At 44.2% G+C, this 13,697-nt stretch overlaps 1 protein-coding gene across 2 annotated transcripts in view; it reads right to left on the bottom strand.

Moving 5' to 3' along the window:
• csmd2 (CUB and Sushi multiple domains 2) overlaps positions 1 to 13,697 on the bottom strand; it is a 225,303-nt gene that overhangs the window by 26,402 nt on the left and 185,204 nt on the right. For both annotated transcript variants that reach the window (XM_070983997.1, XM_070983996.1), the window contains exons 45-51: positions 11,834 to 11,979; positions 11,664 to 11,744; positions 10,896 to 11,009; positions 4,840 to 5,028; positions 3,840 to 3,986; positions 1,264 to 1,452; positions 16 to 201 (exon numbers count right to left, since the gene is read on the bottom strand). In XM_070983997.1, coding sequence (XP_070840098.1) covers positions 16 to 201; positions 1,264 to 1,452; positions 3,840 to 3,986; positions 4,840 to 5,028; positions 10,896 to 11,009; positions 11,664 to 11,744; positions 11,834 to 11,979 — 1,052 coding nt within the window. The remainder of the gene's footprint in view (positions 1 to 15; positions 202 to 1,263; positions 1,453 to 3,839; positions 3,987 to 4,839; positions 5,029 to 10,895; positions 11,010 to 11,663; positions 11,745 to 11,833; positions 11,980 to 13,697) is intronic.

Raw genomic sequence — 13,697 nt, forward strand, 5'->3', positions numbered from 1 at the left:
AAGAGAAATACTCACGAACACATATGGGTGGAGCCTCAATGGGGGTCCACCTCCCAGATTCCTGGCAGATCACTGAGGTGGTGACAGGCCCAGCAAGCCGAAATCCGGGATTACATTGGTATGTGGCTCGGGCTCCCAGGGAGAAGTCCTGGCCCACGATACTGCCATTGACAGGAGGCACCGGCATCCCACAGGACATGACTACAGGGGAAAGAGGGATGCAGCAGGATGATAAGACAATAAAAAAATGTGGGTGGTTGGAGTGAAAGCACAGGTAGAAAAGTATATTTTAATAACCATCTTTGCACGCAGAGTTCCTAGCTCACAATAGGCTTCTTGTACAAACACACTCCCAGAGCCAACATTGATGTGCAGTAAACATTAGCTCGGGCTGCCATCTGCACAATAGTAAACAATCAAGTCTAGAGAGAGCACATGCAATTCATGTGGAGATTACACCTGGCACAGCCTTGACCAGACACTGAATGGCTGCTCTATTATTGCCTCAGCTGATACTGTTAATATATCTAATATCTTTATTTTCAAATAGAAGTATGCTTAAGTGTTGACAATGCGTCAATCTCAGGTGAAAGTACATAACTGCTATTGCTGATTCTGATCACAGAAAACATTAGCCCAGTGACAAGCAGATAAACGTGAGTGTAACCTCCAAGACTCCAAGAAACAATTCAGCTCAGGTACAACCAAATATGATTAATCTGATGCAGTGTTGTCTTCAAAGCAATTCTGAGGCATGGCGAAGTGAGCTTCCTTGAAGCACGCCTAAGGCTGAGGGGTTGTTGGTGATGGCACACTGTCAGCTGAAATCACACTTAGAGCAAAGCAAATGGATTCAGTGATCGTTTTTTCAATCAACTTAAATCAGAATGACTGAACTTATAAAATACATTTGCTACAAAAATCTCTTCTTTCACTCAGCGTGCCAGTTAAGATATGAGTGTTCAAATCTTGTTTTCTTTGCACAGTTTTGAGGTTCATTTCATCACTTTTGACAAGTGGGACTACACGTAGAACGAGCCCAGTCACGAAGTGTATGAGACATGACGAAATGCGACATAATTGAAGAGAATTTCTGTATATGTTGATTTGCATTCGCAATGAGAAATTATCCTGCCCCAGATAATTTTACCAAGCAGCTTTGTCTCACTTAAATTAAGAAAATTAACACATTCTAGTCTATTCAATTTCTGTATCTATGTGTTTCGTCCTTCCTCACGACCTGCTGCTGTGATGGGGCCTCACCTTGGCAGAGTGGCACAGGTGCATTCCACTGGTGTATTCCCAGTGCAGTCCGGGTGCACGTGGCACTGCTCTGGCCAATAAGCCGGAAGCCCTGGTCACAGCTGAAACGCAGGGTGCTGCCCAGCTTAGTGCCTGTAAGACTGTGCACTGTGCCATTCACAGGGTTGTTTGGAGGGCTGCAGTAGGCCGCTATGGAAAAAATAAATAAAAAAAAGGTAAAGACATAAATATGTATACCGATAAAATTGAGTGCAACAAGCATAAAAACCCAATAATGATGCAGGATGATGGAAGTTGTTGTTGAGGAGGTGAAGGATTAATGTGCCTTCAATAGCGCAGAGGCCCAGATCTCTTTTGCATCTGTCTTCTACGCCTGGCGTGGTAAAGTAGGATATGTATTAATACACACGCAACAATACAATCTCTTTAAACTGCAGAGTAGAGACAAGGAAAATTGATTAAAGGAAACTAATGTTCTACAAAGCGAAACAGGAGTTTGTCAGCAGCGGCAGAGGAGGATCATAAAAGTGATGGATACATTATAGCAGGAACAAAGTATCTGTTTTTGTTTGTTGGCTAAATTGGTGGCTGCAATAATCATTTATCATCCCAAATGGTGTCTGCAACAGGTCCACGGTTCCTAAAGAATGACGACTCAGGCCTTAACTGCATTATGCAGATCTCGCAATAACGTGACATCACCACACACCTGCTGGGAAAAAAAAGAGCACGTATTGTGAAAACATATTGTGATGCAATGGAAGGTATATGTACAGAAAATGGTATTCGTTGTGGGGACAGATTAGGATGGAAGTGAACCATGGACGCAAAAAAGCGTATTATCCATTATGCTTAATCACTGTGACCACTTTACAGTCCTATAAAAATGCAAATTCCAAATCAAACTACTCACATGTGGCAATGGTACTGGCCTCTCTTTCAAGGCGGTGGGAAATTTTAGCACTGCACGATCAGAAAAGAAACTCTCTTACAGTATAAAAACTTAAAGCCATGTCAGCGATGTAATATGCATTCAGCATTTATGAGATGCTGCTGTCTCACACAAATTGTTCCAGCGAGACAGAGAGTGTGAGACATTTCAAGTGAGCTGACAAACCATTTTGTGGCACTGAAGAGATAAAGACAGATTTCTTTGTGGAACATGACACTGAGGTTCACTAAGAAAGATGTTAGATTTCTTAGTAGATGATATGCAGTAGGTGTACTTCAGGCTTTAGTTGTCTTGTGAAGTGTAGCATTCAAGTTTGTCCTCTTTAAATCAAGGGATAAATCCTCATTAACGTCACCCACTGATGGTTACATGGGTAAGGAAGAGAAAAGCCAGTGTTTAAATCCAATGATATGTGATATGCCGGCTGAGCCACTTTATGTTCCTTGGCAAGGCCTTCTCCTGTCAGTCAAGGTGACTCGCGGCTCCCCAGTTCAATTCTTCTCTTCTATCTGTGTCTAACTCATTTGCCACTCTTTCTGTGTTCTTTGCTCCTTCCCCTTCTCTGACTGTTACAGCATGCAGCTTGTCTCACTGCAATCAGCCCTGCAGCTCAGAGGAATCAGATCTACATTGGCAGGTGACTCGTTTGGAATAGATAATAGAGAGGAGGAGGAGGAGGAGAAAGAGGGAGGGAGGGAAGAAGATGGTGATACACGCAAAGGGAGGGACATATAAGCATAGGGATTCATGTCTAAATGAGGTGGTAGTGAAATGGATGGAGAGAAAGAATGAAAAACAGAGATGGGGAGTTGCTAGAGGAGATGTCTGCAAGTTGTTGATGGAAGACTGGCCCATGGAGACAAAAGATGAATTGATGAAGAACACAGCCGAATACATGGATCTGCCCGTGCCATCTGTTTCTTCCTCCCCACCAAGGTACTACAGAAGGCAACTCCATATTGACCATGGCAACTTGTGGGTTCTCAGCCATCGCTTAGTCCTTCTGTTATTTTTGCCTGCTATGGCAAAATTCACGGTGGCTAAGAAAAACAAAGTAAAATAGGCACAAGAAAACAAAAGCACAGAGAAACGACGGAACATCCGGTTGGGGAGACGGAGAGCTCCACTGAGAGGAGGGGAGAGACGATTAGTCAATCTGGCTGAGTGGTGTTGATGCAGAACGGAGGGAGCCTTTTAAATATTTACACAGTCATAATTCACAGCGAGTTATGCAGGTGTCGTACACCAACAGATCCTTCATGGGAGCAGGACAAAACAGAAGAATGATAAGCAATACGAGAAACAGCGTTCGCTAATTCCCAGGCCTGTGCTGCACAGCGAGGAGCGCTGCAGATGCTTGCCGCCCCCGTTGGGTTGTCATGGAGATGGGTCATATTTCTAGCTACTTCGGCTGCAGTTGGCAGCCCAAATCTTGGTCTTGTTGACACAGTAAACCAAAGGCACCTCTGCTGTGATCGAATGTACAACAAAGTCCAGATGTGACAAAGACAAACATCAATTTTTTCCAGTAGATCAATTCTACATGGACTACAGACTGAAATTTTATGGAAAAAAAAAACCCAACCTGTTATTTCAGGCTAGTGCTCATCTGCTCTTGACTCACCTGAGTAGCGTATGCGAAAGCCTTTGTGGCTAGTGGTGTGATCGAAGGACCAGTGCAGGTAGACTTTGTTACTGGAGCTGGTGATGCTCAGTGGGCTGGAATAGTTACCACTGAGGGTAATCAGGAGAGGGCTCTGCCTGGATGGGCCTGGGTTGAGATAGACAATTATTAAAAGGAATCAATCTTTGAAAGTCTCACAAATTTGTGCAAAAACTGCCAATGCTTTTCCATAAACCACCAACAGCAGTGGCTCTTCGAAATAATGCCTTGTGTTACATCATCTACACTAATAAATCAAGAGAATAATTCGATAACATTTTCCCCGTGAATGCAAATTGATGGAACACAATATAATGTATTAAAAAAGTCTGAATTTTGAAATGAATGTAATTTCCCCCAAGTCATGGCTTTTGAGGGATTGTGCATTTTGTTCCACTTGTGGTAAAATCAAAATTTGCTCAGCTGCTAATTGTGGAAGAAAAAAAAAAAGGGAGGTTTCTTTCCATAATTGGCTTGACACCCTCAAGGTTAGAAAATGTCTGTTCCCCTCCACGCCGCAGCAGACAAAAGGCACTAATCAGGGACACTAGTGTGTACCACCGCCATTTTCTCCGAGCAGCCTGGCAGAGTTGCTGACTGTGCCTCTAATCACATGCAAATGCACAAGACAGATGTAGATGTTCTGTCACTATGAAAGAGAGCCTGGTGTGATTTTCTCTTAGTAGAAGAAAGCTTTGTTAGGGACGGTAAATTCAGCTGTCTGCCTCATTTTTGCCTTGAATTGAGGATATTTGACCAAAGAAGTGTGGGGGGAGGTGTCATAGGGACGTAGGGTCAATAGACGACTGATTAGTACATACAGTGGGCATCACCCGGACCAGGAATGTTAGAGGTTGCTCAGCTAATCGCTTTACTGCTGATAGCTGAAAAATGATCATAATGCAGCTAAATGGCATGACACTGACCATCGGTGTGCATCTGTTCAGTTACAGCAACTCACCATCAAAGATCTCCAGCTCATCAAACTGACGGCTGGTCTGGAAGTGTTCTATAGTGAAGGTGATGTTGTAGGAAGGTTCCACTTTGACCACCCAGGAGCAGGACTCAAAGTGGGGGAAGCCGCTGCCTGGTGACTGGCTCATGATGACACCCGTGGAAGCTGTGAGTATCTCATTCATGGGACAAGTCACTGTTGAGAGAAATAAAGAAGAAAGGAATTCATTTGAATGATGGGAATAATGGTTTGCTTATGTATTGCTGTTCTGTGTCAGTTTCATAATTGCACACAACTTCTAATGGTTCATCCTGTTTAGTGCATTTAATTTACCTTGAAGCACAAATTGGATTGGTTAGATCCATACTGTTGTTGGAGGGCAACTCAATGTGACTAAAAGCATTGCTAACCTAATTGTCATTCTGGTCCCGATGCTGTCGCAGGAAACAAATCTGTCCACGCTAAGTCAGTCCAGGAAACAGCTTATACATTATATAATATTACTGAGATGCCATGAGCATATTGCCTCCTCTTTGCTCTTTGTCAGCGTTTGACAAATGTGATGTTAACTTGGCGGCTAACGCTCACATCTGCCTTGAGGCCCAATTGCTGTGGCATGTCTGGGCGGACCACATCCATCCGCTCATTCCACCCCCTGCCATTGGCGTTCTTGTGGGACATCTCCATGACACACTTTGACATTTTCTAGTGGTTTCAGTCTGTATTATCAGACGTTAGACAGCACTCCTTGCGTCTTTGTTGCAAAGCTGTGAAGCCAACCTCTTAATCTGCCAGAGCTGTCTGCATACACAGTGGAACCCCCAAAAAACAAGCTGCAACATGAAAAGGACACCAATGCTGCAACGACGGTACAATGCAACTGCTACTGAGTCTTCTTCCTTCCCATTGTTTTTGCTGCTCACCTAATGGGGTGAGTGCTGAAGAGGCAGTCTTCAGAGAGTGTGAAATAATCTTTCCACAGCAGAGAAAACCTTGTTTTTCTTGTTTGCTTGTGATTGCTTTTTTTTTTTGGCTAAATAAGATACCATAAACCTACATAAAGTAAATCTTCTCTCTTGTGGAATTAACCGCTTTCCACTGTATATCACAAACGATCTCAAGGGCCTATTTTTGGCATGCAGAAAATTTTGAACAGTTTTAACACTGAAGCCGTGCTGGAACTCGACCCAACAGCTTGTTAAGAGCTTTAAAATTAACAAAAGGCCATTTCAAACTCACAGGAAAATCATACATTTACGTTGTTAAACACCAGCCAGAGGCTTTAATTGCAATCATAGCACAAATCAAGAAAAACAAAACACCATGAGATGCTGTAAATGTAATTAAAACACTTCAAAGTGTGTACAGGTACTTTTCACATGCGCATTCACTTTGTGTGCAAACGTTTGTCAACCAAGTGTGGCAGAAAATTTCGCCGGGGGTGTAAATGCCCCAGTTGTGTGCTGCGATTTGAATAGTCAAGCCTGTTTTGCCTTAGGGTGAGCAACACTTGGCACTACCAGGTCCTTCATTACAGTGGTGAAATATTGAATGCTCTGAATCGCATTCTAGCAGCACCTCCTTTGTGGGAAATGTGCATGTGGGTAAACACTTGATTTTGTGTACGAGGATGGGTCGTGTGCTTGTGTCAACAAGCTGCTGTGTGTGTGTGTGTGTGTGTGTGTGTGTGTGTGTGTGTGTGTGTGTGTGTGTGTGTGTGTCTTGGCTTGTTCTCCTCCGTGTGTTCGTAGGGAAAGAGATTATTAAATCCGCATGAAAAAAATATGGCAGACAGCCTGGGTTAACCATCATTTGCAACTAATTCTTAGCATTTGTTCTACCTTGCTTGGTAGGTCAACCAGCTGGGGTTTTGTTTTTTTTGCCTCAGCAAATTTAAAATCAGGGAAGCTTTCCCTCACAGAAAGGCATGTTAACATGAGGCATGTTCCTGTCAAATAATTTTGCCACAACTTTTTGCTGTTCATCGTATTGAGATTGGTCGCACGTCCCACCCAAATGTTGCCACAAGGAGGATGAAACAAAGACTGTAAATGCTTCTAGAGGTCAATGAACTGCATATTTGGGGCTTTTTATGCCTTTATTAATTAGCTGGCAGCATACAGATCACAGGCAATGAGGAGAGAGAAAAATGGGAAATGCCATGTAACAAAGGCCCTCTGCAGAAATCAAACCCCTCGACCAGCAGGGTGCCTCCAGAAACAGAAGCTGTTTCACAATGGCATATTGTGTTTGCATATACAGGAAGCTAAGTGGGATAATATCGCTAATGTATCAATGCAAAACATTAAAGGAACATTTTGCAAATCCTTATGGGTTTAAATTGCTGTTTAGGAGACGCATCTCAGATAATTTCTGCAGTATGTCCAATGGTACATACATAACAAGAGTACCAGCATGTTGTAAATGAAGTCTACGAAGTACTCCTGGCATCCAACTCTGAGAGCAGAAATGACAGTAATCTATTCTCATCCAAAATTCCAAGAGACATTCACCAAGCCTGTGAAGTCATTTACAACCCCAAGCACCTCAGCGGATGTGAGTCAAAAGGCTTAAATCCATCACTGATAGTGAAACTGATTGCACCTGGAAGTAGCATATAAAATCTAAGCGCGAAGTTCATTAAACAATCAATTCTCTGAGGATGAGATGTGTGCTGTCAGTGACCTTTCAGAAAGCTCCAACGTGTCTTCAAAACTGCTTTCGGCTCGACTTGGAGCTGATGGAAGGAGACAGGCAGGGGCTCTTATCTATAGGCTGCTACTTATTAAACTAATCCACTTTGAAATGAAGCATCACTCTGTTTGGCTGTAAACAAAAGGGTATTAGGGGACAAATCTGACAGCTGGGAAAAAAAAAAGCAGCTTCAACACACAAGGTGAGATCAGCACTGATAGGGCTCAAAATTAAATTTCACTTTAATGAGACAAGGAATGGAATAAGCTGGTAGCAGGAATGGCAATCTACGAGACATCCCTTCTGTTTGTGTATAAATTGTTCATGGTATGCAACAGCTTCACAATTTAAAAAAAGACAAGCACAGAGGCTCACATATCTGCATTCAGACAGTACGTGCTCTCCAGTGTCCAAGTATGGACGCATGTGTGCATTAATCCTCAACGTAACAATCTTGTAGTGCTGCAGTGCTGTTGAGATGCCTATACTCATGTTAGTATTTAATTAGCATAAGCTGAGGAGCGATAACAAGCTGAGTGAAGGGGATGGGCCACAACACAAGTATTAGCCTGGATCAGGACCTAACAACTCTGAGATGTCGGGGATGACAATGAAGATATGAAAAAGGGGAAGCTGTAATCCATCCTGCAGGACCGAAAGAAGGGGGCTAGGGCAAAAAAATTATCCAGGGAACAAATAGGGAGATGGAGCCGGAGAGGCGAGGGAGGCGGAAGGGACAGAGTGGGATGAAGAAAGCTAGCTAGCTGGGAAACTAATGTGATGGGTGATTATGCAGGTTTTAACCAGAAATCCGTCTGGGGGATAAACACAGGGATTTTGACTCATCACAGCTCATTGTGTTTCATTAATGAATTCAAGAAACACTTTGTACTGATGCTGTTGCTATGTGCGTGCGATGTTGGATCTCCCTGTGGTCTCAGCAGACAACAGATGTAGTTAAGGGCTGTGGGTCCAGAACAGCCCTGTTTGCTCAAAAAGCAGGGAAATAAAATACCGTATAAACCAACTGGTTGCTCCAATGGCAAGAATTACCCATTTGCCATCGTGACTGGTGACAATCCTCTGGATTAAATAGTGCTGGGAGAAAGGGAAAGACAGACAGAGAAAGCTATAGATAGACACCTTTGTTTGACAATAGATTGCACTTTGGTTTTGTGTTTTGAACCATCCTCAGAGAAGGGCAAAAAAAGAAAAGAAAAAAAGAACGGGGAATAAAGGGTACATATGTTATGTAAGAACAGAGTCAATGAGTCAGGGGAGGGAAGTGGCGAGGAGGGGAGGAGGGAGTGCAGACGGAGGGAATGCAGAGGATGAGAGAGGATATCGGCGCCAAGGGGCAAGCAGCACTGCAGAACCAGCTGTAGGCTCCAGTGCTGCTCCCTGGAAGACTTTCACAATGACAACATCCACTGCTGTGTCACCCAGACACATGCTAGACCGGTGTATGTGTTTATACAGTATATGTGTGAGTGTGCCACTGAGTGTGTATGTGTATGTGTGTGGGGGGTGGGGGCAGCTAGACGTGCGGGGAGGGTTGTGCTTGTCGGAGCTAGAAGTGGTGATTTGATAGGTGCAGCTGCAGCCGTCATGTCCCCTGCATTTCAATGAGCTGTGCACTTCGTCTCTTCGCTGCCCTCCAACTATGTCTCTCCCTATCTCTCTTTCTCGCCTCGCTTTTTAACTCCTGTCCTGCTCTGACTTACTTGCCATCCTTCTGCTCATTTAGGAGTCTCTCCTCTATCTTTTCCAGACCGATTTGGTCTTTTTCGAGGATCCTGCTCATTGAAAGTAATCTCAAACCGGTCTCTTCCTATCCGTTTATCTTTGACGCTCCTCTCTTCCATCCAATCTTCTTTCCTTCCTTCACACAAGCATCTCCTCTCAACTTCTTCATCCTCAATTCCTGACTCCTTCACTCTTCCTAATGTGTGGCTCTCCTCTCCATCACCCTGGTCTGTGTCTCTGCAGATTAAGTGGCGGTTTGGGGGGGGGGGGGGGGTACGATGGAGCTGTTCGTCCCCAGTATAATGTGTCTCTCCACAGAAGGGGAGCAATTAACGGCCATTAAAGTCACGAGCACAAGCAAGGATTCACAGCTGAAATGCTAAGGAAACTGCAAGTAGATGCATTTAACTGTCACCGACTTTTACTTACATTCTCAAAACAGCACACAGATTTGTTAAGCTTAGCGAGGCAAAGCTGTGCACAAAGCATGATGTTTTCAAAATTCAAATGCAAGCCGATATCTGCGGATGCTTTCACCTCCGCATGTTACAGCGACAGTGAAGAGTTAGCAGCCAAATGGCATGACTCCATAAAGGGAAAAATAAACACACACAAAGGATTTCCCCTTTTCTTTTTTTTTTAATCTCACTTGAATTTTGACACTTTGAGTCTCCTCTGTTGTTCCTCTCACTGGGTGTCCAGGGTTCTTTGTTCCACATCTTCATTATGAGCCTACACATAGCTCCTCTTCCCCTTTCATTGCCCTCTTTTTGGTGCCTTACTCTTTTATCTCCCTCCCTTTTTCACCTCATGCTGAGAGCATTTGTACATTTTTCCTAGTTAGTACTCCAAATTAGCTGCATTTATAAAATTCTCCCTCGTCCACCTCCCAACACACAAAGTGACACAAAAAGCGAGGCAGATGAAAAAAAAAAACCTAGGTATTTTATAAAATAAAGCAAGAGCATGAAAGATATAGGTTGCTATGATATTTTGGAGTGGAGAAAAACAGTCGGACCGTTCTGTGCACTCAGTCTCTTGCCAGGAGGAAACGTATCGCACATGACATACAGTATTACGATGATGCGGTGAGTTGGGTACACTGCGCTCATTGAGTCCACTGGGAGTATGATATCTCGGCATGTAGAGCGCACTACAGCAGCCACCCTCAGCCTCATGGGAGCCAAGTATCATCCACAGAGATGCCAAACTGATATGTGGCTGCGGCTCCATGACTACAGGCAGAGAGATCCCTGTGGGATCCAGAACTATGGTGAAACTCAAACTAGCGCATGAGTCTATGATTAGAGCAAAGTGATATTGGCTACCTTTAACCGTGCTGAACTCACACAGAAACCCTTTAGCCTGCGTACTATTTATGAAACAATATTTTAGAGAAGTAGTAGCTCCTCTTTTTGTTTAACATCTTTTAGTAACATTTAATAGCAGCACCTATTCCTTCTATAGTGGTGCACTGTGCTGCTGGAGTGTTTTGGACTTTTAAAGACCCTTGCTTTTATGACCATGTCATCTGCGTTTGCTGCTATCAGCTGAAATTTATTTCCAAAGGAGATGTTCAGCAATAGAGATTTCATGTGTTCAACCCTCAGGCAATAACTCACCATCGCAAGAGGGCGGAGGCCCCTCAAACTCCAAGTGTGTCCCCAACCGGCAGGTCAGGATGCTGTTTCCACTTAACTGGTAGCCTGGAAGACATCGGTAGCGCACTATATCACCTAAACAGAGAGAGATAGAGACAAACGAGGGAGAGGTATAGTCAGTGACAGATCAGAGATGGTGGCAACACTCCATGATTGGTACAAGTCAAAATGTCTTCATTCGCCTAACAGCGCTCCTTAGTCAGGATACTGGATATGACACAAGTAAGTGATCCATTGTGTGGCTCAGTGAAAGAAAAAGTTAACAGTGGAAAAAGCTCCATAATAAATCCCCACTGGGAATCCTATAGATGAAACACTATGTCAGTATTGCTGCCTTTGTGTCTCTGAATAATAACGAGTCGAGGAGGTATGCAAATAAACAGATAAGGAGAAATAATCTCCATTGTCTTCTATGGGAGAGAATGAGAGCACCTGCCTCAAATCCCTCCGGCTTTCTGGTTATTTTGTCATAATCATTCATTTATACTGCTGCCTGGGTTATATCGTGGGTGTGAGCCTGCATTCAGTATCATTGCCTTATGGGATGTGTAGTCAATATCAGAGTCAGTGAACCTGGGGCAATGCAAAGTGGCAGTGGGATTAACCCTTTATGAATGCCTCAATTCCACAAGTCAGGATGGGACCAACGTCTGTTACACAAAAGTCAGCAGTGCCTAGACAGCAGTGATTGTGGTTGTCTATAGGTGCATGGATGTGTTTCCAACCTACCAATTTTAAACTCTTTGCTTGCCATCAGGATCTCTGCGTTGGGAATGATGGGAGGAGGCAGGCAGAACTGCAGTCTGTAAGCTTTATTGAGAGCATCAAAGACAGGTCAGGAGTCAAACACAGAATATCTGGTAGAACTAAGCTTCAAGTAAGATGAGCAATGTACATACCTTGATAGCTGATACGAAACAGTCCACCCTTCTCCGTGTTACTGCGGAATCGTATCAGCACCTGATTGGATGTGCTGCTGGGCGGGTCATTGGGCTCTCCATCAGTGAACACTCCCAGTTTCCTGGCTGTCTCCTGTGGACCATCCCTAAAGGGACAAAAAGGTCACAGGTCGACGATTACTTCAAATGTACAGACACATGGGAGTAAACTGATGATAATTAACCATGGGGATTTTCAGTAGTCTCTCCTCAAATGCTCGCTCTGTCTCTACCCAGAAAGCATCTCGAGGCTCTATGACGCATATCTGTGAGAAAACCAAACAAAGCCACATGCCAGGTTATTGTTGAGCAGCTTCCCGTCACAGAGTACAACCAAGCTGCTCACTTCATCATACCCAAAGCAATTACTCTGGGCTGCTCTGGATGATTATGTTGAAATAAGGTAAAAATTACAGATAAGCGTGAAATGACAGGTCTGGATTGCGCCGTTCCCCCTAACTGCCATCCAATGGGAGTGTCTCTGGAAGCTGCGGCCCAGCCTTGGCAGTCCCCTGGCGTGGGCATGGCCGATTAAGCCAGCTCCCAGATTCCTGCCACAACCATTCAGCTTAAAAACCATCTGTCTTTGGCTGTCAGACTGGGCATGGGAGATTACAAGCAGCTCTGGAAACGGCTGGCTAGGGACTCTGCCTGACAGCACTCTGGCCAAGCCGCCATTACGGGGCCCATTTCCTTGGCTCAGTAGTTCAGTGGATAGATACACAGCGGTGGTAACTGGAAACTGGGGAACATGATAGTCCCCATCTTGGCTCTGCAAGAGCTTGCTGGGAAAGATCAACACAGCAGGGGCCGTTTACAGAAGAGCAACAATATGATAGAAAGCGGACGTTTTGGCTCACTTCAGTCATGTTGACTTGGTGACATAAACTCTCCACCGACTAAAGAAACTTCACACACATTTCTATAAGCAGCCCTCTCCCTGAAACATAGATGTCACCCCACACCATGTGGACTTTTCATGTGGTCGTCAAGTTGCCAGGTTGGCTGGCATTCAGATCTCCGGTCTCACTGAGAGCTGGGACCTTTGGAGCTAGTCTCAGGGAGAGGGGATCAACCGGGACTGGCAACCATCATGCATGCAAAATCCTGTCTTTGGATGCACATATGGCAAGCCCAGCCGTGCATGATGGAGGTGATGAAAGGAAGCTTTACCCCTCGATACTCAGTCAGGCAAAAAGACATACACCTTCTACATAAATGTGACACAAACATTAACACACAACATAGGAGCACATACACATTTCCACCAGCCAAAACCTCCCTCTCTCTTCTTGAACACACATATCTTAAGAGGTGGGGACTGTATTCCACCAACTGCTCCTATTGGTCCTCCATGGCTGATTGCATTCACTACATGTTAGTGTTATGTGACATGAGGAGAGCAATAATGACACAAGAAAGAGAAGTGAGCTTTAAATCTGCATTGTGTTTTTTTGGCACCGCAATGGATGACAAAGATGAGGGATACATGTGGTGGGAGGCCATACTGTACTAGTTAGGTAGAAGACAGGCCGCAGAGTCACATACAGAGAGAATGAATGTGAATGAAAAGAGAAGAGGGGGCTGAGGAAATGAAGATTAGTTAACTGGAACCTGATTCAATTTTGTCCAGCAGTGCAACAGAGGTGGATATGCGAAGAAAAAAAAGCTGGAGGTGGAACAGGTTGAGAAGTAGGAGGTGGTGAAGAAGAGCTGAAAGAGGGGATTGAAAGAAAAGGCAGTGTAGAGGTGGTGATGACAACCAGGAAATGGAATTGCAAAGTAAATGAATAAACATGACAAAATGTCAATGACACCTAAGAAT

This window comes from Chaetodon trifascialis, chromosome 17 (assembly GCF_039877785.1).
Source record: "Chaetodon trifascialis isolate fChaTrf1 chromosome 17, fChaTrf1.hap1, whole genome shotgun sequence".
NCBI lineage: Eukaryota > Metazoa > Chordata > Actinopteri > Chaetodontiformes > Chaetodontidae > Chaetodon > Chaetodon trifascialis.